The sequence below is a fragment of the Aptenodytes patagonicus genome, chromosome W (assembly GCF_965638725.1).
Source record: "Aptenodytes patagonicus chromosome W, bAptPat1.pri.cur, whole genome shotgun sequence".
NCBI classification, from domain to species: Eukaryota; Metazoa; Chordata; class Aves; order Sphenisciformes; family Spheniscidae; genus Aptenodytes; species Aptenodytes patagonicus.
In genome coordinates, this window is record NC_134981.1 from 4652034 (window position 1) to 4679299 (window position 27266).

Consider the following 27266-nt stretch of genomic DNA (forward strand, 5'->3'; position numbering starts at 1 on the left):
TCCTCTTCTTTCTTGTTATTTAGTATTTATTGCACTTTTATCATTATTATTTTATTTGTAATGGCATGTTTTGTGATGGGGTGCCAAGAATGTCAGCTTGATTTTTAGCCTTTTCAGAGCACATTCATTAAACTGTGACAGGTGATTTTCCCTTCTGTTTGGGCTCTGCCCTTGTACTCCTCACCCCGGGAGCTGAGCGTGTCTTTTTAATTCAAGGGATGGTCCAACAGCCGCTTCTCATACGCTTGCTCTCACATCCTCTGCCTCAAGGGGAACATGTGCACCAAAGTGTCTGCTGTCTTTTAGAATAATTTTTAATATACAGTGATTATGGTGGAGGAGGCAGGTGACCTGCTCTGGGAGTGGTAACCCAGGGTTTGTGATGGTCCCTAGCTCCTGAGGGAAATAATTTCTGGTGTTGGCTGGGGAGCCCAGACAAGCTTCTCCCATAACTTTGCACCTGCCAAAGGGAAAAAGTTGCTCGCCATCGATCATGGTGCCAAAAGTTTTATTTTTGCAAGGGAGGTATGGGTGACATGGCCTGTGCATTTGTCCCTTTTGCAGAAGCAGTGTGCCCAGGACTCAGAAACAGAGAGGTGCTGTAGCGCAGAGCTCACCAGGGCTCAGTAATACAGGGTATAACAGATACTTTGTTGAGGGCATCTGTGATGCCATGTACTGTTCAGTAGTAGATTTTGCATTAATCTTTGTCAGTTTTGTTTTGTATCTTGCTGTCTGTCTCCAGCACTGGTTCTGCACAGAGGATACGGCACTAGACGTCTGTCATCGATGATTTTGCTTGGAGGAACAAGGTAGTCAGGCAGACTTTGGCAGCAGGTTTTGAAAGTTGCTCGTGTTTGCCCCAAATATAGTCACAGTGAAGGCCATGGGAGTTTTCTCATTGGTTTCAGAAGAAGCTGAGCTCACCCTTGCTGTCCTCTGGAGCCAAGTTAGACCCGTCCTGATCCCTCTGAAGAACTTGCTTCTCAAACTCACTGACGTGGCATGTGTAAAACGTTTGTGGTGTGGCTCACTCACGTGATTTTTGCGTTGCTTGGTGCCACACATGATGTAGCTTCTTAGTGTCACAGCTCCTGGGCTTTACTCCTGTTTCTCCATTAAATGGAAAGGACTGGATTTTTTTCATTCTTTTTTTAAACTGGGCAGAGTAGTAGGGTGGTCACCTTCAAATTTTTGTGCTCGTGCAGTGTGACTGACCTTTCCTCAAAATACTTCTTGTCACCAGCCAGGCTAAATATAAGCTAGGCGGCAAAAATAGCTCCAGGGTACCATTCAGACCGGAGGGGTCAGGTCTGAGCTTGGGCAGATGGCTGGGTCTGTAACTCATTGATGTTTCGAAAAAGAAAGGCTGGTGTGTAGGTCCAAGTTCATTTAATGGCCATGTATCAACATCAAAATTTGCACCTTCTTCTCATCTATTTCAACTTTCAGTGTCAAGGCCAGGAACTGAGTGATCTTTTCCTCTTGCCCAGGGCAGTGAATACCCAAAGTGTCAGAGCTCTGCCTATGGATTTTATTCCTCTTGTGGAGGAGAGTGTCAGTGTACAGGATCCAGGGGCCATGGTTCAGACGTGCTTTCAAGATAGCATCAGCACAGCCTGAATTGGTTTGTACTATTATGTTTTGTATCAAACCATTGAGTTATTAATGTATTGGGATTTCTGCCTCTCTCCTTACAGTCAACAAATACGTGGTCCGAGTTTTTACTGGTGAAGTTAGCGGCAGTGGAACAGATGCAGATGTCTTCATTAATATCTTCGGTGAGAAAGGAGACACAGGTATTCAAATGCAAATCATTTCCTAAAATATTTCTTCCTGCTCTGCAGGCCTGCGATCTGAACAACACACAGCGGCAATCTGGCAAATACAGAATAATTTGGCTGAGTGAAAGGCACAACAAATGGTGGTGTTAGCTCTGGGGTTTCTCACATCCGCAGCTCCTGGAGGCTGCGTCTGCAGAGCAGCAGTTGTAGCTGGGCTGTGAGCATGACTGAAGTTACCTACCACCAAAAACCCCAAACCCTGGGAAAGTGCAGCATAAACCGCCAGCATAAACCAGTGCAGTAAGTGCCAGTCCGCCGAGGGATCCAACACCAATGTGTATTTACAGTGTATGCAGTGAGAGCTGCATGTTCCATCTTTCTGTGGCCCTGGATGGATAATGCTGTCCTTTCAGTGTGGCGCAGGTTGTGGCTGAGTCTGCCTGGCCATTTAGAAAGATAATCTAACCAAGATTTATATTAGTCGGCTTTAAAGTAATGGTGCTAGCTTTTTTTTTTTTTTTTAATGTAGATTATACTACAACAGTGGTCTAGGAATTTGAATTTAATTTTTTAAAAGTATTTTTAACTGAACAATACTAAAAGATGTGCCCAGATCAAACCCTCTGGATCACGCTATGGAGAAGAGTGGGCGGAAATTCCTGGAGACCCAGCTAGCAAATATTCTCTCTCTTTCATACTGCACCTGTCCTGTCAAATTCAAGAAAAAAATTACATGATGTCTGCCAAGTGTCCTTGAACAGATTATGAAACCTAGTGGATAGGTCTCATCCTTGATTAATTCTCCAGACTTTTACAAGGGGATTCATGTGATCTCCCTGGAGACATCTGAAAGTGGGAGTCTAAATCTAAGCCGGTTGTCCAGGCACTCTGTCATATCTACACAGAGGAATAACACCCCTAGAAAATTATTCATCCCCTTCTAAGGTAAGCGGGGTGAATTGCCCTCTGACACCTTTCCCTGCACTGCTGCCTTGGGCAGGTTCAATCTCACTCGCAGCATCGCTCGCACAGGAACAGCGTTGGTTACAACGGGGGTCGGCGCTTTAATACTTGTCGTAAAGGCAAGCTCCTGTGAGATCAGGAAAAGCCGATACCCTTGGTTGGGTCCCAGCTTGAAAATAAATCCCTCCTGTGTGAGGCAGCAAAGAATCCTATGGCCTGAAATGTCAAAATCTGCAGCTTGTGACCAAAGTCTTTTTTAAACAGTTTGGAGATTTTTAAAGACATTAAAAATAAAAGGGAAATGTGGTGGTATGAAAAAAAGATGCAAGAGCCATCTGGATATGTATTTCTGAAAACTCTGAGAGCTGTAAGTAACTGTGACATTAGAGTGAAAATCCTGGTCTTTTGTGTGCTCAAGAAAAGGTACCTTTTTTATTAGAATATAAAGTCCTCTGCCTTTACCTTGAATCCTGGTTGCAGAGAGCTGGTACCTGGAGAATATCTGATTCAGTCCATGGTGACATTCCTAAATATTTCCTCACTTACAAATACGCATGTGCCAGTAACACTTTCCTCCTTGGTTCTTCTATATTTATTTTTTCTCAGGTGTGAGGAAACTGGACAATGACAAAGACAACTTTGAAAAGGGAGCAGAGGACAAGTTCACACTCGATGCTCCAAATTTGGGAAGGCTAAGGAAAATTAATATAGGTCATAATAACAAGGGTGGCTCTGCTGGCTGGTTCCTCGCAAAGGTTAGTTGCTCCTGAAATGTTTAACATAAGCATGTTGTGGGATCAAAATGTCTCACTTTTTACCTTCTCGGCGGTCTGACGCTAAGAAACGCAGGGATGTTTGCTGGCGATACAGGTTCCTGGTTACTGAGAAAGGCACAAATCAAGTTTTCACCTTTCCAGAAGTATCCTCTTCAGCACTTGCTTTTTCTGCAGAGCAAGAGGGGGCTGATGAAGCACTGGCAACAGCCTGGTGCAGGCCAGTGTGGTGCATCTAAATCAGGTGCAGCGGATTTAGATTGGGTAATTAGAAAATGGGGGACACTCTGGGTTTAGGTGAGAAAATCCAGTTGTTAACACTTGAATTTGCCTGCTCTAATAGTATTTCTCCTGTCTCAGTCACTGCAGTTTCTTTGACAGATGAGGGGGAATTCTCCAAGCTGGGGCCTCCAAGCCCCCTCTCACTCTGTTGACTTAACTCATTACCAAGATGGTTAAGATACCAGAGTCTAAGAAATATCTGTAAGTCTGTTCACACTGGAAATTTGCAAAGACTTATAGCTTGGCCAAATTTAAGTGATTTATCATTGGCACAGCAAAAAAGATATACCTGCCACAAAGATTCTTTTCTTCCACTCCCACTTCCCTCCTCATTTTAATCTCCTGCTCTAAGGCATGAAGGTATCACAGCTTTTAGTGAAATGGTTGAAGGAATATTTTAAAAGGAGAAATTTATGGTGCTCTCCTCTGATCTCATTTTCTTCCCTCTGCTGGTGTAGTTTAACACAGCTGGCTTTAATCCACTGAAGATCTGACCCCAAATTTGTAAATCCTAGATAACAGGTTGGTTTGATGTATTACAAGTGCAAATATTAGCACATGCTTTTCCACCGTCACCATACGCTGCACTAAAAGTTATGTTGGTTGTCCGTGAAAAATGCAGATGAAAACCAGAGCTGTTGTGCTCCCTGTAATAAATAGGGGGGGAAAAACCCACAGAAAAGGAACCTCATTCTCACATTACAGATGAAGCCTGCGTGACATAATTTTTGATGTTGGTTAGGTTGCTTAAGTCCCGAAGCCTGAAGCAGTGACTAGTCGCAGCCAACACATTAATCCTATGTTCTGCCACAGGAACCGCCGAGATGTTTGTGATTAAGTAAAAGGCAACTTTTGCCTTGCAAGTTCAGCTGGAAGGTTGGAGGAATGATCTAAACCATAGCCCAGTTATCTTCTACTGTCAGTAGATGTTTTTCTCTAATTTGCTCCAATATTTGGGGACTATAGCGTTGTCACTCCTGGATAACTTGCCAAGCATCATTAGTTCTCATGTGTCCTGGGTTTTCAGCGTGGCTTATACTCAGAGCTGGTTTTCTACCTCTAAATATATGATTAAAGATATTAACATGAACCCAAAGAGGATCACCAGGTAGAGGGGAATCTGAGCGTTGATATTTTCTTCTGAACCTCATATATTTTAGTCTCTAACATTCCAGCACAGCACTGCTCTCTCATGCTGACAATCCTAGCCCTGGCAGACGCTGCTGTCCATGTCTACGGAGGTACAACAAGAATTGGTAATGCTACAGGCAACAGCACAGTGTGGGATGAGTGACAGGAGGGGAAGCTCTGGTTCCCAAAGAATGGTTTCACAAATCTATCAGAAAGGACAGATTTCAGATTCTCCCTGTTTGCTGTGAAGGCAGAGAAAAGTGGCAATGACTTTCTATCCCTGATAGTGAATTTTCTTTCTCTGAGATATAAGCCATGTGGGCGAGTAGAGATTTTGATTTCTTCTTTTCTGGCTGAAAATCTTCAGTACTCTTCACTGCTTGTTTAAAATACTGCAGTAACTCCACAGCAAGCTTCAGGAACCCAGAAGATGATGTTGGTAAGAAATGCCTCAGCAGGTGCAAGAAACTTCAAGTGGGTAACACTGGCTTAAAGGTGAAGATTGTTCCCTGGCTTGTGTCAATAGAATATGTCTCTAGAGTAGGGCCAAGAGCCAAATCCTTCCAAATTAGAAACTATTCCTACCACAGGGTTTCATGACCGTCTTTGCAATGGTTCCATCCTGGAGTAACTGAGTAGGGTTAACACGATATTACTAGGTCACACAAGCTGATCCGACAGTCTTGATTCGTCCTAAAATTCCTTGGTATTATTTTATAACAAGCGTCTAAAACTGAGAGATAAAGAAGACAGCCTGTTCCCAAAGCAGAACAAAGAGCTGCCGTTCAGCTGATGGAGAAGAGTAGCCAGCAAACGGGCTCTGGAGAGAAGGAAGACAGGCCAGCCAGCTGGTCTTGCTAGCAGAGACAGCTGGTCTCGTACACTGCAAGAGATGCAGATTGAGTTCATGGGATAAAAAAAAGAAAAGAAAAAGGCCTGTTTTTTACTCGCTGGTTGTCTGAAATTCTATCAGTACTAATTAGGGAGCGGAGAGGGATCTGCTTGAGTGTTGAATATATTAAATATCAGGTGAGAGCGTGTACATTAAGCTTCTGCTCTTCTGTCACCCCCTCATGTAACACCTTTGCTTTTTCCACGTGTATTTTGCAAAGTGCTGTTTCTTTTCTCTTAGGTGATAATTGAAGACATTGGCAATAAATGTGTGTACCAATTCCCAGTTGGACGCTGGTTTGCTTTAGATGAAGATGATGGAAAAATCCAGAGGGACATACTTGTTGGGGGCACTGAAGCCACAGGTAAAGTCATGGGCTGAATCCATAGTGGGAAATGTGAAGATATAAAGGCCTAATTAATATTGCTAGCTATGTTTTCTTTAGAAGATTAAATGCCTTGCGCTCAGGGAGACCTGCAGTGGACCATCTGCTGGTGACAGGCAATTTTGTGTGAGGGTCCCTGAACTACCATCACATTTCCCACCTCCACATCTCACTGGTGAAGCTGTGCAGGACCTACATGCTGATTTATCACCTGATGCACCTGGATAAGGGGCTGATGGGCAAAGGATGAAAGACCTGGCTTGTACTTCAGCAAGTTGCTCACCAGCCTTCAGAAAGTGGATTAATATTTCCACAGTCACCAACGTGCCACACAGTAGTGCATACGGTACTTCAGGTCCTTGGCTGGGGAACTACGCATCCTTTTACAAAACAAGAAAGGCAGTGCGGAGCCCTAAAACTGGCTTTTTGATTATCCAACGTGGTTAGAGCAGAGACAACCAGAAGTTACGTCTTTGTTAAAAGAAACCTGGATGTAAAGTCAATAAAACAGATTACTACGAGGCAGAAGACTATTTGGATAGTGTTCTGCCTGTATTTATTCATTAGCATAAAGGTGAACACTCTGACTATGCACGTAACAGCTGTTTTACTTTATTGCATGGTCTTCAACATCTGCAGTCCTCATACTCCTCCCCACATGTGTGCGGGTAAAGTGGTCTGGATGCAGAGTCCTGACTGCAGGATGCATGTGGAGAAAAATTAGGGGAAGACAGGTGAAAAAAAAAAATCTAAAAAAATGCAATTCATTTACTAAAAGCTTCTTTTATTCTTTTACTATTCATGACTGTGCATTTTTTTCCTGCTTTCATGAGTTTTGTTGAGGATATTCCATATGCACAGTAAAACATGCCTGAATACAATTTTTCATGTAAACTTTAAAGAAAGAGAGGATTGTTTATAAGAGTGAGTTCTGATGTTCCTACTTAGTCCAAAGCTCCTATTGCAATTTCTGGGTGATTTAAGCAAAGGAAAAACTTAGCTTGGACCTCAACTATTTTATACATGCTCCCTAAAACACTGTTATAGTTACAGAGGTGTCTCCTTATTTGATGCCATGACACAGCCCCACGATATGCCTGTCAATGAGCCTACTGAGAAGTAAGGCTTGTAGGAAGAAGTGTCATCTTTCTTAGACCAAGATTTAGAGCTAGAAAAAAACCAAGTGAACTTTTATGCATATAGACTTCTTTTCAGGAATATTTTTCTTTCTTCCAGCTGGGCTAATGCCTTTTCCAAGCCTTGCTTTGCTGAGATCTTTAGGCTCTCAGAGTGGCAGTGAGGGTCCTTCTGGCTTCAGCAGCATCAAGGCCTGCTGACCCCATGTTTTCAGAGTTTTGTGATGCTGCAGATCTTGCCACCACTGTTTAAAGCAACACCCCTCCGTCATCTAAGCATTCTCTGATGCGTCTGGTGCTTGGTACCTCTCAAAATCAAGTGACTTAGTTGCCAATTCAATTTTTTGCCTTTCTTCACCTAATCATCACCACGTGGTGATAAAAAAAACCATACTTTTTTTGAGTGAATTTGTTGCCACAAACCTGTTTCTCTTGGACAATCTGAAGGTAGCTGTGAGTACGTGTGGAAGGAAAATAAATGAAGCATTGCACTGTGTGTAAGTCGAAAGCTAAAAAGACCAGTGGGAAACCAGTAGAGGCCAATGTAAATCCAATCAAAAATTATTACTCTCAGCCTTTTTTCCTCCCTTTTTTTCTTCCTAACCGAATTCCTGATTCCTTCAGGTATTGTGTACAACGTTGCTGTAGTGACAGGAGATATCAGAGGAGCTGGCACAAACTCCAAGATCCACGTAATCCTCCACGGCTCCAAAGGCTTAAAGAACAGTGGGAAGATTTTCTTGGAAGGAGGTGAATTTGAGCGTGCCAGGACAGATCTCTTTAACGTGGAGATAGCTGCCCTTCTCAGCCCTCTCAGCAGAGTCACCATTGGGCATGATAATTGCGGTGTCAGTTCTGGCTGGTTTTGTGAGAAGGTGAGACTAAGTTGTTTGTCTGTAGGCAGCTGTCAGACTGTTTCCTATTCATAACCTGACCCCAACAACCAAACACAGTTTAAAAAAAATTTTAAAAATCTGCTTTTATTTGGATGACGATATCCCCGGTTTAACAAGTCAATATTATACATAATGCATGGTAGTAGCTGATTGCCTCAAAGGTACATTCAATGCATAAGTCAATCACTCGCTAATTGGGTTGATTGCCCCTTTGCAGTCACAAAGATAGAGTTTATTGTTTGCTCAGCGCCAGAAGCACCTTCAGATGTTCATTCAGCTGAGCATTTAAAAGTTATCATCTATACTCAGAATTTCCTGAAGCTTTTAGATGCTGCTTTGGAGCTCAGTAAAAAAAGTGGCTGACCACAGCTGTTACTGGGAGGTAGCGGAACAATATGTGATGTGAGATCGTGTACAAAATCAGCAGGAGCTAATGGGAGAGTGGAGAGGGAGGCAGCTGCCTACCCTGAAGCTGGGAGAAAATGCAGTTTTCCTGGAAAGCAAAATCAGCTTCGGATGTGGTTGAAGGCTTTTTGTGTCTTGTGTTTCCTGCAAAACCCTACTGTGCACTGGTGTGGTGCAGGGCATGTGCTGCACACTGACATGACGCTGACTCCTGCAGCCACACTGCCTGTTCCCGTTCCCTTCCCCTCGTGGTGTTTTACCTCTTCGTTGTTGACCCGTTTTGATGTACTTCTGGAAAAGTGGGAATAACAGGACAGATGGGTCCTAGCTATACTCCAAATTGGGCATCGTGCAACCAGTCCAGTTCATGTTGGTCCAGAAAACCTGATTTTGAGAGCAGGACCAAAATCTCCAGCTCTGTCTTTGCTTCAGTTACTTAAGTTTCCAGTATCAAGGTCCTGTGAGCTGCCAGTAACAGAATATTCAAACTCACGTTCCCAGTTTCTTTTCCTAGGTGGTGGTTTACTGCCCATTCACTGGTATTGAGCAAACCTTCCCGTGTAGGAAATGGCTGGATGAAGATGAAGGAGATGGTCTCGTAGAACGGGAGCTCTACGAAATGATCTCCCTGCGCCAGAGAAGACTGAAAAGTAGGTACAAGTGCCCAGGAGGCTCCTGTGACCCCCCCCCACGCAACAGCACCCTGAGTGTCACCCATGCAACATGACATGGGTAGGCCCGTGGTCAAGTAGAGGCTCAAATGAATTGAGTCCTGCGTGAGTTTCAGCTTTGAACGTCCTGATTTGGGGAGTTTAAAATGAAACTTTTAAAATATTTTGAAGAATTGCACTCGTTTTCTTAAGGGAAGAAATTGGACCTGGCAACCTTCCTAGGTTCACTGGGCTTAGGGCTGCCTCAGCCGCCATCTCACCTTTGCAGACACGCCAGGTTATGTTTCTTATCACTACAGAAGCAAAGCTTTCCTGTTCCAGATGGAAACAAAACTTAAATATAATAAAAACACAAACCTGGGGAAAAACAGGAAGAAAAAACAAACTCTTCCCGCTAACTTCAACTTTTTTACTCTTGGCCTTAGAGAAAAACCAGCTCTTAGTCCTGTCCAGCTGCCAAACGTGCCTCCCGAGGCAGACGAGTGCCGCGTTTGAAGCCTCTTCTCTAGAGGGAGGCAATGGCACATGTTTGCTGCTCGGTGCCGTGCAGGGCAGCGTAACGGCATGTTCATCCATCCACACACGGCTCCAGCACCCAGCCTCGCTGGCTGGTTTTGCACCAAGCAAAACGGATCGCTGCCGTCTCGCCTGCGCCAGTGTGTATGTGTAAGCAGAATGTTTTAATTAGGATAATACATACAGTTTAATCCAAATGCTTTGGGTGGGCTCCTGCTTAAAGAGCAGTTCATTTAAATAAGCTTTATCTAAATGTTAGTCAGTGTTATAACCACATTGCGCCTCTGACTCGGTCCATTTAACTAAAGCATCTGCAACCTTTAACCCTCTATTATCAGCTCTGATTGTTATTGACAGGCTAATTCCCCTGCTGCTGCAGCGCAGGAGATAGACAGAGAGCATTAGCCTTGAGAAATCTGTGACCTTTAGCTGCCAGATTATAGAAGCATAAGACTTGGAGTTAGAAAAGACCTATTATGGCATCTCGCCTATCTCCCCGTGCATATAGGACTGTCCCTTTCTGTAGAGCTGATCAAAGCTTGGTTCAACCTCACTTTGGGTATCCATGGTGAAATGGCTCCCTGTGCAGCGTTTGCAAGCTGTTCCCTCAGCAGATTGCAGCTCGACGTGTAGCTTGTATTTATTCTCAGTCTTTTTTTTTATCCCCCCCCCCCCCCCCCCCCTTATCTTGAATGTTATCCTGGAAACTGTTGTGTCAGGTCTAGCCCTCCCTGATGTTTCTGCCCTGGGGAATATTTGCTCTGGTCCCGAGAATTTCCAAACTGCCTGGATCCCTCGATGCAAAGGAAGAGGAAACAGGGGAACATGCCCAGCGAGCCCTGGGAGGATGATGATGGGTATTTGGGGAAATGCCTGGGCTCCTCCGGCAGCTGCAGACCTAGCTCACCCACGTTTCTCCCTGTGTGGTTTCTCCCTGACAGCCCTCTATCAGCATTTAATTCTGTTACAAGTTCCCCTTTCCCCCTCCCTGCATGCATCACTCCTCCTTTCCTTCAGCAAGAGGTCAGGGAGGCCAAACCAGACAGATGAGAGAAGTCTCTGTTGTCTGAATTGCCCTTGCTCTTTTCCCCAGGGAGAGGAGGCTGCTGTATCACATGCCATACGCAAACTTGCCTTAGCTTCATTTCTGCTCAGATAAAACTTGCTGGTGCTTTTCAGCAGGGAGTGGCTATCAACATTTTGCATATTATTAAAATAAGGGCAAAACTTTTTCTAAAAGAGAGTTCCCTCTTCCTCCTCATTTTCTGAGTAGCTGTCGCCTCTTTTTTACAGTCAAATGCTGAGTAGGTCAGTAAAAATCTAATTTATATGCATGTCATCATATTTTTATATTCCATTCTGGGCTCTGAAGGTCAAGCCATGCTCATGTGGGCTCAGGCATACCGAAAGGGTTAGCAATTCTTTCATTAGGATTTGTTAATAATTCAGCTGATGTCTGAGTCAGGAAAGAAACCTGTTCCCTCTCCTGTAGGTGCTGCAAGGCCTGCAGAAGTGAAACATGTTATTATCAATAAAGAATGCATGAGGGGCTCTTTAGAGGAAATAACGTCACCTTTATATGTGCAACCATCCTCTGGTGTGAAAACCAATGTAAAGTTGCTGCAGGTGGATTGCTCTTACAGTTAAAATGTTGGGTAAAGACTTAAAAGAGAAAAATTTTGTAGCTTTGCCACGATCTTTGTGGCACAAACACACTTAGAGTAACACAAGTGCTAACTAAAGTCAGGTGGGATTTGGGCATGTAAATAATTTTAAAACTTCTGAAAAATATCTTTACATTGCTCTGAGCATGTTTGCCCCACACCACGCAGCCTGGCTAGAGATACCGGAATGGGCTCCGAGCCAGCCTGTCCTGCAAAAGGCGTATCTGGGGTAACTGGTCCAGTCTCAGGAAGGCTCATTAGCTCAGGATGAAGTGATACATGGCTGCATCCATACTCCTCCTTGTTCCAGACACAGACCATCTGGAGCAAGTTTTAGGAGCTACCTGGACCTGCATTGCACCGTACGCAAGTAACTGGAGACTCTTTCTCATTGACAAAAAGAAAGCTGACAGTATTTCCCTGGCTTTAAAATGGTCTTTGAAGCTAGAGTTGGAGGTGTTGGAGAAGTATACTGAAACTACAGAGATGGAGCACGTCCCTGGATTACCCTGTTAGTAATGTATGACATAGAAGAATATGGTTCACCTGGAAAGTGGTGATTTATGGTTTTCCTCATTTTATTTTAAATGGAAACACAGAATCATATTTCCAGGCAATCTCATTCCTGTATGTCATGTAGCAGCTGATTATGTTTGTGCAAAAAAGGATAAAATGTCCTGGTCTTCTTTCATACCATCCTGCCCTCTCTACCACCCAGGGGAAAGAATGAGAATTATGTTTTTCACCAGGACACCTTTAAAAATGACTTTTTAAACAAAATGTCTTGAACCTTTCTTTGTAGAAAGCCCCTGGTCTCTGTGGATCTGGACAAGTGATATTAAGAATGCAGGGACAGATGCCACCATCTTCTTCCAGATTTACGGAGACAAGGGGAAGTCAGACGAGATGAAGCTGGACAACAATTCAGACAACTTTGAAACTGGACAAATTGACAAGTTCATGGTATGAATCTCGTGCTAGTGATAAATTTGGCATGGTATTGTTTTCCAGGACATTAGCTTCAGCCCTGTACAGAAAATCAGCAGCACGAGATCTTTACCTCACTAGATCCTTCTGAAGTGGAGGTGAAGTGACTCAGTTTGGTGGTGATGCAAATGATTTCCCCACCTATGGATATGGCTTGTCTTCTCCAAACAGGGCTTAGGCTGGTGTTCCTGGGTGCTCAGGTGGTGATGACTTCAAGTCATGGTGGTACTAAGTGCCACATCTCCTTTGTGGCTCCTGAAGCAGATAGTCTCCCCCTCAGGCACAGCCCCACTCATGTTTGTTATAGACTGCTCCACCCATTTAGACCATGCCTCTCTAAAGCTAATGATTTATCTATTTTTCCCCCCAGTGCCTAAGTGGTCATTAGCTATTTACAGGAGAATTAGCAGTGGTGTTTTCTCTCCTCAGTGATCTGGTCTTCAGCCTCCTTGGACGTGAGCCTCCACGAATATTTGGGGCTGAGCGCAACAGCATGTTGAGTTTGGAGGCTGGGGAGGGTCTTTTTGTGTTTAGGAACAAATATGTTTAAAAGTTAACTGGGGACTGGTCAGAGAAAAATTGAGAAACAGAGGATTTTAAGGCATGGCTGTAGCAAAAACATTTACCCCGTTTTCACCAGCAGCTGTAGATACCTTCTGGAGGAAACGTGGTTGTGCTTCGCAGACCGTGTTTGAGAAAGAGCTGAAGCTTGAGAATTGGCCTTAGTTCTTACTGGGAGGAATGGTTTCAAGGAACTCTCATGATCAAAAATGTTTGGATTCAAATTATATGTTCTCCTCCCCTGAAAGAGAGGCATCAAGCTATCTTTGCGGAGTAGGGTTTATTAATTTTAAAGAACATAATTGGTTTTTTAACTTTAGTATTTGACCCCTCTCTGATTTGTCTCTTAAAAGATTTTCAGAGGTGTCCTTTGTGTGCATGCTTTGCTGACCTACAGAAATAATGTTGGGGTTTTTTTCCCCTCTGTAGATCGAGCTGCCTGATTTGGGCACATTTTACAAGCTTCGGATATGGCACGAGAAAAGAAATCCCTTCGCTGGCTGGCATCTGAATAAGGTGAGAGGACAGCAAGGGAAGGTAGAGCTGAAAAGCCAGGCTGGTCGCAGAGGTGTGCAGTGTCAGCCCTGGGTCACTGCGTTCCCCAGCTGGCAGCTGAGTTTGATGTGCAGTGGTCAGAGGTGCCTCCCTTTACAGACGGTGCTGGCCGAGGGGTGGAACTGGAAATCCTACACGAAAAATGGGATGTGAAGAGAGCACATTGTAGCGTTTGCAAAAATGTGTGGGGAGAGAAAGATTCACTGTGTGGTTTTTTTGGAGGAAATTCCATCTCCTTCCTGTCCCTCTCGGTTCAGCCCAGCTATGTATGGGAAATAAGAGCAGTGGGAAATGGCAGCTGCCAACAGCCCAGATCGACGGTGAAAAGCACGTTTCCCCATCCTGCCAGCGTCAGACCACCGTAGTCCCCCCTCACTGCTTCTGGCGGGGGTCCCCTGCTCTTCTAGACATCATTACTGCACAGAGAGGCAAACCCACTCCTTCTATGGCCTATTTAGGCTGGTCATAGCAAAAAACTGATTATGGTAGAGACCTATTGTACGGTGGAGCATAACCTTCCCTGAAATGCTGACAACCCTGTTGCAGGAGGTGGACACTTGCAGACTGGAGAAGCCTGTGGAGACTTTGCAGGCGAGAGCAGCACCGTGCTGTTTGGGAGATAAAAAGGGTGATCTGCTTGGTTTTCAGTCACATGTCCTTTGTTCTACCAGCAATGATTACCGTGCTGTCATCCCTCACCTGGGTCTGCAAGGCGGCAAGTTCATCTCTAAGCTTCACCCATACTCCTGCAGAGCTTGGAAGACATTCTCTGCACTTAACAGAACATACACTTTGCTGCGCAGCCATAAAGAACTGTGATGATAAATCCCAATTTACTGCTTAGAGATTTTTCTCGCGTGCCTCTAATGTGCTTTGACAGATTCTGCTCTCCTGCATTGTCAGGGAGCTGAGAAAGCATACGCAGCCAAACACCTCTCCAGTGGGGAAAGGGCACCAAGTACTACTTTGTTCACCATATAGCGGGAGAAGGTGTCTGGCTGTGGTCTTTATCAAAAAGAAAGCACTGGTCAGACTTTGGGCCACTGCAATCATCTCTATTAGTTTGTTCACAGATGGTGAGCAAAGAATGCTTAGACCTTCCATAGCTGTACATTTCCCTGGGGTATCCTCTTTTCCTGCACAGAAATTGTGTTCAGGGAGGACAAGAGGGATCTGACAGTGTGTCTAGGATTCACCTTGGGCCAAACTGTCTAAGCAAACCTGGTGAAGATGCATGAAATCAATCTGCCCGTATACAGCCAGTCTGAAGTTTTCTGGATGCATCAGGCTCGTGGTGCGTGAATCCCATCTCTTCTGCATCCATTTTAGCATCTAGGAACTCCGATGAAGCCTTAACGATGCTTTGTTCCAGTCTTTACACATTTCATGCCAGGCTTGCTTCATGTCAGGGCAGGCTTCCATTTTCTATTACACGAACGCAAGAACAGCCATACTGGTCTGGCCAAAAGTCCATCTAGCCCAACAACCTCTCTCCTGTGTCACATAAGTGCATGATTAGAGAACAGTAAGAAAAGGACAAGCATTATGATACTTTCCCCTAATATTCTTCCAGCTTTCAGCTATTTCCAGTTGGAGACTTACTTCCTGAACAGATCTACTAAATACGAAGCATTTAGTAGGTTTCTCTTCCATTTATTTGTTTAAAAGTTCCAGTCTCCCCTCGAACAATCAAACTTTTAGTGACCATAACAGCGTTTGGCAAGGACTTCACAGGTTGACTGTGTCCTTTTGTTTGCTTTGAACCTCGGTCTACAAGCATCATTTGATGCCCTGTATTTCTCATAGCAGAAGGGTGAATAGTTGACCCCCCTCTGCCTTCTCCATGCCACCTGTGATGTTGTAGTCCATCACACCCTCCCTTTACCTGCTTCTCCAGCCATCTGCAGAGCCCCACCTTATTTGCTCATTACTCCTTTGGAAGCTACTGCAGATCTTTGATCATTCTTGTTGCCGTTTTCTGAGTGTTTTCTAAATGTGCCATGCACTGGTTTTGAGCTGCAGGGACCAGCAGTGCAAGAGCCAGCCACAGTTTGCTCTGTGAATTTGTACAGTGGCATATGACGAGCAATTACTAAGAGCCACGGTATCCATCAAAACTTTCACAACACCGTGGAGCAATTGGAGAAAGGGGGAATGAAAAGTCATCAGCTATGACAGACTTTGCTCCGTGCATCGCTGCGGTGTGTGAATCTGAGTGATGGTCTCGTTATTAATGTGTGTTATTTCTCTGCTGCTACCTACTCTTGCTTCTCAGGCAAAAAACCTGTCAGGAGCTTGTTGCTTTTTTGTCTTCAAGCCTCTGAACTCATGCAGTGTTTTGATTTAATGAAGGTAACTCTGCTGAAAACACTGACAAAAGAAAAATACTCGTTCAACTGCGGCCGCTGGCTAGATATAAATGAAGACGACAATGAGATCGTGCGGGAGCTCCCTGCAGAGGGATCTCTAGTGACTGAAGTCATGCCAGGTGAGAGCCACGGGCTCCGTGCAGGGGCTCGCTTAGGACCTGAATAGAAAGAAACCCTCTTTGTGTAAGGGATGCATAGGCAGACCGATGCAATTCAATTATCTTCTCTTTCTGGCACTTTCTCTCTGCAGTATTTTCTGTGTACATCATTAGCTGCATGAAGCCTCAGAAATCCCAGGCTCTTATTCTGAGCAGATTTCTCTGTGGTGGGAGATGGGAGAGATCTGGCCACAGCACAATTGTTTCCAGAGCTATTTTTTTTTTTTTTTTTTTCCCAAACTTGTATTTTTTCCAGTCTCCCTTAAAATGTGAAATGCCAGGTTTAAAGGGACGTTCATGGAAAGCAAGCTTAGCTGAAATGCAATCTAAACTTTAACAACCATTTTTGGGCTTTAAAGTTTTATTTAATTATGAGCACATTTATTCAGCTATATGTATAAATGTACACGAAGTTGCACAGAACAGTTGTGCAGGAGCATAGGCGCTTTTCAGTACGTGTGAGCAATCCGAACTATTTATTGGGTTAACTATGCTTGAACTGGAGATTTAATTAAGGAAGGCTGCAGAACTTTGCGTTGGCTTCCTGAAGTGGTCGCTTCTGTCTTGACCCAGTGTCACAAGAACTAAATGTACTTGGAGGGAGAATTTTGGAGAGCAGAATATCTCAAGGTGGCCATTGGGATTTCTCTTATTTCCACCAAAGCACCCAATCAGGCTCCACACTCTGTAGACCACGAGTCCTGTTCTCTGAAATTTCTGATGAACTCAGTGATCTGCATGCAGCTGAGCAGTTCCTCAGAAGGGGAAGAGTAATTGTAATTGCAGATGTTATTAAAATGTAAATAAACCTGGTTTTGAAATGTATTTTTAATCAACTGTGGAGAGGGCTGCTTGAGTTCAAATGCAGGCACTTTCCCGTGAGGAGCAGTTGTGCTGAGCAGAGGCGTGTTGGGCTTGCAGGCGGGTTTCGGAGGGAGGGTGGGAGCATTGCTTCTTGTCTTCTCCCGATGCTGGACAAAAAGGTCTCTCTCTCTTGGAGGTTGGTCTATGGGCTGGTTCTTCGTTGTGAAATTTCTTCTGGAAATCTTTCACCCAATGGAATGGGAGGGCAGAGAGGAGGGCAGGGTGCGGGGAGGAAGGTTGCAGCTCAAAATCCATCCAGCAAAATCCTGAATAAAGATTTCAAAGGTGACAAGGAGGCAAGACACGATCCAACCTCCTGCACTATGAGGGTCCCAAGGAGATGGGGCCAACTGGGCTTGTCCTGCCCCATAAAGCCAACATGAAGAGCCTGTTCTTCAGATCCCTGAGCGCTCAGCCCTGTTTAACTCTTTTTGTCTGCCTGCCATGCCCCTGGATGCTGAAAATGATGTTTTCCCCAAACACATTGTTATAAGGTCTTCTGTCACCAGGACGCTGTTGGGAAGGCAGGAGGGGAGGTAGGAGGGCTGGGGCCCCGAGAAGGCTATGCACTCCAATTCATGAAGTTTTACCCGAAGGGGACGGCATTTTTGTGTCCTTCTTTGGAGGGGTTTTATGGGTTTTCAGGCCTTCCTATTTTGGCTTTTTTTCTTTTCCCAGTGATAACATGGAAGTGTAAAAGTCAATACATCAGCAGAAGTACCAGCTGGAAGTATGAACACTTAAAATTAATTGCAAGTCTGTGGAAAATGCAGTAAATTTAAATGGCAATTAATAGTGTTGCTGAAATTGTTTTATTAATTTATATCTCCACAGTGATAAAATACCGGGTGACAGTTTGCACTGGGACGGTAAGTGGGAGCGGCACAGATGCCAACGTCTTTGTCTGCCTCATCGGCGATCAGGGAGACACGGGAGAGCGCATCCTCTACAACTGCATCAACACTGTCAATAAATTTGAAAAAGGCAACGTAAGTTCACACGGCAGCTCCTTAAGACGGGTTTTAAAGTGTGTGATGGTTTGTAGATTTTGTTTTTGTTCTTGTTGAGATGTGTATTTGTAAACTTGGCTGATTTCCTTGCCAGTTTGGGCTGGGGCAGTAGGGAGAAATAAATCATCTCCACAGAGCATCATAACAGGTTGCAGCTGGAGGCAGGTTTAGGTCAGGGACAGTGTGCCCTTGCTTGACATTGGTATGTTCATAAAAGAGTCTCCTGGTTTGCTGCCGAACTAAGTACTGACTGTTGAAATTGCATCTTCGCATGGGGGAAGGCTTCCAGGAAACCTGTTCATGTTCCAAGACCCTCCATCTAACATGGCAAAAATTTGGCTCCCGGGGCAAAGGAAGAAAAAGCAACTTATTTAATGTGAAAATCAGAACCGAAAGCCTAGCGTGTTTCCTTTATATTTCCTCCAGTCTCCCCTCCACCACGATGCACTCAATTTTTGTGTCTTATTTTCAATCTGGTTTTCATCATGTTTTTGTGTGCCTGTGTCTGGAATGGAGGGGGGTGGAAATGGCCTGAACTGAAGACAGAGCTTGTTCCCTGGGAAGCTGGAGATAATGAAAAGGTCAAACTGTAGTTAAAGCCCTTGCAGGATTAACAAGCAAATAGTGTGCTGATCTGATCTATGGGGTCAACCTACTTAATATATATTCAATTATAAGGCACATTTTGGATCTCTGGGGTCCAACTTAGACTGGTAAAATGTAATCAGTATCTCCTGGAGGAGATTTTGAGAATCTGATCACAGAACTCTGCAGATTTCCCATCTTTTGTGTCATTATTTGATTGAAGATTCGGAATGGAAAGCAAAATGAGGATAAAAGAAGGTAATGTTTTCAAAACTGACCGTTGAATTTAGGTTTCTGAAATAGCATTAGCACATTGGATTTGCCTTTGAGCATCCAGAATTTCCAATTCTTCACTGAAATCACTGAGTTTTTTAGACTTTAAAAGAACTTTCATCAAGGTTTTCTTGTGCCTGTAAGACCTGTCCATGGAAACACGTGGCATTTACATAGTGTGAAAGTTCGTTCTGCTTCTAAATGATATAAAGGTTTGCAGACATGGACATTGCAAACATCTTATTTTTGCCTATGCACTTACATTATAGATTTTTTTATTTTTAAAAGGTAGGCCCAAGCTGTAAAGGGCAGCATTTTGTCATTTGGTGAAGTCTAGTTTTGTCAAAATGGTAGCAAAATGACTCATGGTTTGGTGGTGGTTTGAAGACTTGTTTCAATGGAGTTCCAAAGAAAGATGCTTGATTCACAGAAGATACAAATATTTTCAACACAGATGATGACTATTTTATTTTTATTCCCAAGAATGAGTTATAGGGTAACTTGCATGAAAGGGGGGGGCGGGGGAAAAGGAAAAATAATTTTGGAAATCAATTCATGTGATTAATAGTATCCAGATGATATAAACCGAACTGGAATCTGTTAATGGAAAACTGCTCTCTTGGCTTGAGGAGCTGAAAGCTGGTGAATGAATTGGAAGCCGTTTAAGGATTGATCCTGACAAACTTAGAGCTCGTATATTCAAGAGACTGAATGAGTATATCTACACTGATTAACTCAGATACCCTGTTAAAAGAAATGTAGCTAAGTCACTGCGGTCTCTAATCTACAGCCACTTAAACCAATAGTACCTTGATTACCAATTTAACTTGAAAAGTTTGCCTGCAGATGCAAACTAACAGCTTGTATAGAAGGTAAAATTTAAAGATGTCTCTAAATTAGGTGTTTACCCTGCTGTGGTTCCAGTTAGTTACTTACTCATTAATTTATATCAGCCGTTAATAAGTAAGTTGAACATCAGGCCTAATGAATTAGACTTTATTGACTTAGACTGACTCAGTGAGGTTTTGATACCTTAAATCCCCAATTCAACAGTTTTGAGTATGTAAGTAACACTTGTTCATGTATGTAAGCCCATCATTAACACTTAAACCAGTTTAGTTGTTTAGTTGTCTTTATTTTAAAGGTCTGTTTGGAGTCCTGAATGATGGAAAAATTATGATTTTTTTAATAAATTTAAATATTTAAATAAATATTGCCTTGCCACCACGCTTTCTGGGAGCTAGCTGGATATATACTACCACCATATGTGCTTCACGGGCTTTTGGGAGATGAAGAACGGATGAATCGCAGTGTTTGGTTAGCTTTCTCTTACCTAGTGAGGCATCTCAGTGAGATGGCAACCACAGCAGTCATCTCTGTCTGTTGGGCTATATGCTTCAGATACGCTGCGTGTTTACACACAGTATTTACCACGCATGTGTGTGCGTCTGTACACGTACCATGGAAACTTGTCTGGCCTGATTCCCGGAGGAGTAACTCGCTCTTAATACATCTCTCTTCCTTCAGCCATCGGGAACTGCTGCCGCCGGTACGCCTTTGGGTAACAGGGCTCTGGTCTTGAGGGGCCATCGCTTGGGCTAATCTGTAGGTTGGTGATTTGAGCCCTTTTCCAGGGAAAAAAAAAAAAAAAAAGACTCAAAATTCATGTCTCTTGTGGCGTATTAGGGGTATTTAGCTGCTGGGTTAGGTTCGCACCAATCTCTGAACACAACTCATGGAGCAGCTGGAAATACCCCTGTGCAGCCATGCCCGGTGCTTGCATGCCAGGAAATGGCTGGGGTTAAATTGTGCGCAGTAGTCCCCGTCTGAATTTAACGTGGGGTAATGTATGTCTTTGAACTGTACCTCTAAATACCTCTGTGGATTTGGTCTGAAGTGACCTGCCCCGGGTTGCCCAGAAAGCGGATGTCTGTGCAGGGGTTTGAACTTGGATTTCCTGCCTCTCTGTATGAACTTCTTAAAAAATCAAATTACTTTTCTTTTTTACAGTTGTGGAGGACATGCAATGATGTGGGAGATTTAAAATGCTGGCAGATCATATATTTGTAAATCTAATGTTATACATCTAGCACAAATATTCAAGCTTTCATTCTTTGGTAAATTAATTCGTACTTTGTCCTTCACCTTGTGAAGAATTATCTTGCAGCATGCTGATGATTTTCGTTTGATCGCAATAATAAATTTGGTTGGTTTGTTTGTTTTTAAGGAGAAATATTGCCTTACCTTTTTTCTTTTCCTTCTCAAAGGCTGATGAATTCTTCGTTGAAGCAGTAACGCTGAAGCAGGTGAGGAGGGTGAGGATAGGGCATGATGGCAAAGGAGGAAGCAGTGGCTGGTACCTTGCCAAAGTGATAGTGAGGGAAGAAGGACAGCCAGAAAGCGAGGCTGTGGAATTCCCCTGCTACAGGTACTGGAAACAATGCTTGCAAATTATGCCTCCATCTATGCATTTGCCAGACTTTGAAGAGCCTAGCTATTGTTCCAAGACTGGAATTTTCTGAGCAGAGCTTAATCCTTTTTATTTATTCATTCATTTATTTCTGCTAAGCCCGAAAGCAAAGAGTGTGGATTGGGAGGTTTAAGATACGGTTAACTCCCCTTGCCAAACGAACAGCAATCTGAATTGTGAACTTCTCAGCAATTAGCTTAGTAATACAGAGAATTTCCAAAAGGTAAAAATGCAACCTTCCAGTACCACATCCAGTGTCACTGCAATTGCCTGCTGCAGAAACACGCTCTGCAATCTGCTGCAATCTGCTAGTTTTATTGCATGTGTGGGACGAGGTTCTGGTCACTCACATGCACATCCCATCTTTCCAGGAGCAATGGGATGTTATTTTTGTGTTGGGAGAATGCAAAATTGTTATGCCGCCATCTTGAGAGCTCCTTGCATGAAGGGAAATGCATATCATGCAGACAGAGATAGTGGTAGAGCAAAGGGATGTAACTTACCCCTATGGGTGGGTTATAAGTGTATTCTTCTCTTTCCTAGACAATCAAGTGGCCAAAAGAAATGTGCTGTACTGAGGCTGCCCACGGGGAATGAGATGCACCATCTGTCCTGGCACTAACTAGGGTCTGCCTCAACATCACAGCATGAACTAGAGAGAACTGAGTGAAAACATGAGAGACTAACTTCAGTGTAGTTCAGTGCCCTGTAAAGTCCCGCTTGCCCTCTTGGGATGTTCACCCTGTGAGATGGAAGTCCACTGAGCTCCACTTAACAACATCAAGTACCCATTCTAAAAAGTCATCTCCTGGGGGACAAGTGGAATTGTAAAACGCACACACAATTATTTTTAAATTGCAAACAAAGGTAAAACCGCTAAGCTGGTTACTTCTCTCTTGTCACTGTAAATCAGGAAGAACTCCACGATAATGAAGGGAGTCAGCCAAATACAAAACAAGAGCCAGCCCCAGCCTCTCTGCATTGCTAAAGCCACGTCACATCAGAGAGCGAACTCACTGGGGAGACAGCATGGAGCAGCAGATGCAATGTCATCTTGGTTGTGAAAAGCAAGCCAGTCTCTCCCTTTTCAAAGAACAAACCATCATGTTGTCATTGCTGCCTTTTGATACATATTTAACAACCATATGTTTTACTGAGTTAAGCAGGCAAGCGAGACGGGTTTTTACTTGGACATGAAGTGTCCACGTGAAGAGCTGTTTCGCTCAGACTCCTCAGAGATATTTCTGTGTCTAACTGCACTATGCAGCTGGCTCATTTTAAAGATTTCCTTTTGAATTGTCTCCTTACTTGACTGTATAACTGGGTGTCTTCCCTCAGCTTGGAGTGATGACCCCCCTCCCCTGAGGTTTACACCTGTGGGTCAGAAGCATCAGAGTCCATGGGGCATTCCCCTCAGGCCAGGGACTGAAAAAAGAGGGAGAAAAAACCCCAAGACCTTATCCCCAAAATATTAATAGGGTGCATTCAGGCTTCAAGTCACAAGTGATGGAATTCCACTCTTGCCTTTCTTAATGTCTCTTTTTCCAAGTGATATCAGCGTTGTTCGTGCAGCTTTGTTTGCTGTCCTTGTGCCAGCATTATCTCTTCCTCTCAGATTGAGAAGGTAACATGACTGATCACCTCCAAACACAGGGACAGCTGCTCCCTCTCACTATCTTTGATGCTTATGTCTCTTGAGAGACCGGGGCATCATCGCAGTATACGGGTGTCGTCATGGAGGCTGGAGATATCTGAGGGCAAAGGTGCTCACCCACTGCATCCTCCATGTGAGGGATAAACATCTCCATGACCTGCAGCGTTTGGATGTTCCCCTCCAGTCCTGTAGGCCAAGGACAGCTTATGTCCTCGCTGCTTGGGCAGGTGCTCAGAGAGGCCTGCTTCACCTGCTTCTTCAGAGCCAAGATGTTGAAGAAGACTCGGCCAAGAAGAGTGGCCTTCTTTTAGTGAGCCAATGCAAGCGAGGTTAGTTAGACACTCCATCTGGGGGACACCAGGGAAGCTTCTGTTTCTGCTTGGCCAACCTGTGGCCAGCCAGTGGACATGCTGATGTTCTCATTGCCTTCATCTCCAAGACCTGATTAACTTCCACTCTTCTACACAGCACAACTGCATGGTCTGGAGAAAACAACTGCTGCTGCTGCGTCCTTATTGAAAGCTACTCCATTGACTTTCTGCTGCTTAGCTGCTACTGTGAGACAGCTAGAGGACAAAATGCCTTCCAGCAGAAACACATCTCACCCGTGTAGAAGGCTTCACAGGCTTCTTACCTCTGTGAAAACTAGGCTGTACCAGCGTGTGGAGAGCAGATATTATAGCAAAGAGCTGGCTAACCAGCTTCCACTATAACGAATGTCTGTAGGATACCCTCATAGATCTTCATTGCATATAACTCCTTGAAGTCTCTGTTCTTGTTATTTACATTTTCATATACACGGCTATGTTTTGTCTTTTAATTTGAAAGCTTTTTTATGACTCTATAGGAACATCTATTATCTAATAGTCACAAGAGCTCTATGAGAAGAACTGTCTGTGTTGTACAAGGGAGCCAGCAGAGATAAAGAGAAGCTAAGTGGATTAATTGTGAGTTTGTGTCGGATTCAGGAAGAGCATTGAGAAATAATGACTCCCAGGCCAGTGCTTTCAACTCTTAAAACAGTTGGCTGTAAAGGGAATAGCTTGTAGCTTTTCTTAGATTCAGAGATTTTTAAAGCGGTCATTTGATCTGTGCTTGCAAGAAGTAAATGCAAGTAACTTCTCCAAGCATTATTTGCAGAATTACTAGTACGTCACTTGTATGCATTGCAGTATTATTCCTCCCTTATGACCACATGACATTATAATATACATGCTTTTAGGGACTGAACACTGACTCATTCAGTGGCACAACTGAACAATTTATATCTATTAATACCTGATGTGGTTTAGGTATTGCGATTATGAATACCGCTAGAAAGTTCAAAATGAAGGAGTTCACCTTTCGCCCCAGAACTGGAGCCAAACCTTTTAGAAGCTCAGAACTGAGTTCTTCAGATTTCATTTTCTCCTCAAGGCTCTGTGGAAGTCCAGGAATGGACTAGCTGACATTCTCTAAAATAGCCTATTTTTCATAATATTTATATCCCAGACAGAAATGAATTTTCAATCAGGCAAAGTCGTGAGTTCGTGATAGGATAGAATTTTATATGCTATAAATCATTACAGCTCCACTGAAATCTTCAATGATACTTCATTACATTTTTTTTTTCTAAGCATATGGACTGCACCATCCTAATTTTTCTCCAGCACAAACATAAGGGAACATTGTTAATTCTCTGAAGAACAACAGACAAACCATGAATGGGATGATGCACTAGGAGACTCCTGTGAAAGAGCTTTTATTCAGTCAAATGCCAAAAGTGTTCATCATACAAAGGATCCCGAGAAACCTCCTTTTGTTTCCTTAAAATAGACTGAAATGTCTATCTATTTTACACATATTTATACATCTAGGTTATATTTAAAGACACACACAAATACATATGTATCTCTGAATCTAACGGATGTAATAGTCATTCTAATTGCACACAGGCTACCATTTACTGGATTTCAAATGCTATATATGATGTCATACCATATTTATTTCCAGTGCTTCCCTGACTCTCTGATCCTCTAGAAGTTCTCTCTGAAGTGGCTTTCATGTCATATTTGTGTCTGCTTTGGGTTACTGGACATACAATATCTCTTTAGAACTAAGTATATGATACAGGACATGACTACACCCTTGCAAAACCCACAGTGGCATGTGAATTACATGCACTGAAATCGTATGGAAGCTCTGGTAAAACAAAAGATTTTGACAGGTCTTTTGTACTAGGAATATGATGGCACTATACTGAAAAAGTCTATTTTCTGCAGCCTGGTGTGTTTATGATGTGCCAATCCATTTGTGTTCGGTGTAAGACTATAAACCCCTGGTTGCAATCTGCTGCTCAGTGATACGCTCTTGGAATTACATTGAAGTAAAATTAGGATATTGCAGTGTATGCGCTGAAGGGAAGGAACACAATGACATTGCTCATCCAAATACTTCCTCTGTCACTAGTTAAAGTCATCTTCTTGAGAAAATAGTGCTTCTGCCACTTCTGGCTATTCTCTTGGCTGAAACAAAGTAAGGAGCCTTAATCCACTTCTGCTGATAAACCTCCCTCTTCCTCTTCCAGTCCAAGACACACTCCTCTTGCCATCAGTAGGTGCCAACATTGGTAGAGGGAATTTCTTTGTCTAGGGGTGTGTCCTCCTCTTTGGATTAATTTTTCTTGGCCCCCCTCACTGCCAAAGCAGTTAGGATTTTCCATGCTTCACACAGAGATCTGTTTCTCGTGGGATGTATTTTCATCCTGCCACCTTGGCGCAGAAGCGGTTCACCCAGATTCATCCCACAATTCCCTAAAACATCAGCAATGGCAAAGGTGACGGAAAACAACAGCATGTACACTGGCAGCATAAACAGCAGCTTGCAGGACACAAAAACCAGCAGCAGGAAAGCAGAAGTGTGTCTACCTTGTGAGCTTCTGCCTTCCTGAAGGCCGTGCTGAATTCAGTGGTCCTGGGGTGGTGAAGTTCAGGCTTGAATTTTGTGGGTCCTCCCAGTTAACATCCATGTATGCAGAAGCATCTTGACTTTTGGGATGATGAGATCCCCTAGCCATTGGATACCTGTCCAAGGACGTGAATCCTGAGCCAGCATCAAGAACTACATGATACAAAGGTATTAAGGACCAGTTCTAACAGGTAAAAAAAATCCCCCAACCCCAAAACATCAATAAAGGCTTCCTTTCTTAAGACAACGTGATGTCTTGGCATGCTCCTCTTCTGCCTTCCTTGCACTCCACCCTTGCTCAGCTCTTGACATCAATTTCATGCTCTTCCCCACAGATTTTTCTGCTCCTCTATCCCTACTACACCTCTCAGCCTCCACTGAGGCACACCACCACACCTGGTGCCCTCACATGGTGTTTGTGTGATCATCACATGTTCACGTGTTCATCACCTTCATGCTGACCCCCTTAGCTTTTAGCCCTTTTCAAGCCACCCGCACATGGCCACCTGCTTTACAGAGTGAAAGGGAAGAATACGGGGTAGACTGCATACCCGACAACCCACCAAAGCTTAGAGGGGAGCTGGGAGTGGAGATGTGTGTCTTTGTGGTGGGGCTGTATGCGCCTCTTTTGCATGGGAGCTTTGCTGCTAATGCTTCTGGGACCAACCGGCTTCAGCTCATGTTTGGATTTCTCTCCCAGTGCTGGTTTTCTGCACGGTTTCTTTGTGCTTATTGTTTTCTTGTGCGTGGGAAGGGAGAGGAGACTAAAAAGATAACCTTCCTTCAGACGGACGGAACAGAGACCTATCGCCCTTGGTCTTCCAAAATATTTGGTTACTTCTTGGTCACCATGGCGAGCCCAACTGGTCATGACAGTAAGCTGTGCTGGCTTATTACCAGTGAGATACCATAGGTTTGATCCAGCTCTCCGCGGGCGTTTGTTCATGTCCCCACATCCCTGTAATGAGGGTCGTTTGCTGGTTTCCATGTGTGCCGGCTCATCAGCAAAATCAAAGGTGGAAACTTAAACGGCAAGTGAGCTCCCCTCCTTTTTGGTGTGAGGGTCAGCCAAGGAGAGCACACATGGCACGGCGACATTGCAGGAAGCTTGCAGGACATCTGCGCTGCATGTGTTTGTGCAGAAGCAGGTCTTCTACGGTCTGGTGTCATTCACATAGCTGTGTGGCCGCCTTTAAAAAGAAACAGTTTCTGGGGATTTGTTTTTCTCTTTCTAGTTCTGGGAATTGTTATAGCAATTTAAATACCCTGCGTGACCTGCCAGAGCTTGCTCACTTGTCCTTCGTTCACTCCCGCTGGTTTTAAGCAGTATTTTTAA

At 43.9% G+C, this 27266-nt stretch overlaps 1 protein-coding gene across 1 annotated transcript in view; it reads left to right on the forward strand.

Moving 5' to 3' along the window:
- LOC143172158 (lipoxygenase homology domain-containing protein 1-like) overlaps positions 1-27266 on the forward strand; it is a 148784-nt gene that overhangs the window by 39914 nt on the left and 81604 nt on the right. The window contains exons 5-14 of the mRNA XM_076361417.1: positions 1701-1799; positions 3354-3502; positions 6066-6189; positions 7971-8221; positions 9162-9297; positions 12301-12461; positions 13476-13562; positions 15954-16089; positions 17827-17981; positions 21128-21288. Coding sequence (XP_076217532.1) covers positions 1701-1799; positions 3354-3502; positions 6066-6189; positions 7971-8221; positions 9162-9297; positions 12301-12461; positions 13476-13562; positions 15954-16089; positions 17827-17981; positions 21128-21288 — 1459 coding nt within the window. The remainder of the gene's footprint in view (positions 1-1700; positions 1800-3353; positions 3503-6065; positions 6190-7970; positions 8222-9161; positions 9298-12300; positions 12462-13475; positions 13563-15953; positions 16090-17826; positions 17982-21127; positions 21289-27266) is intronic.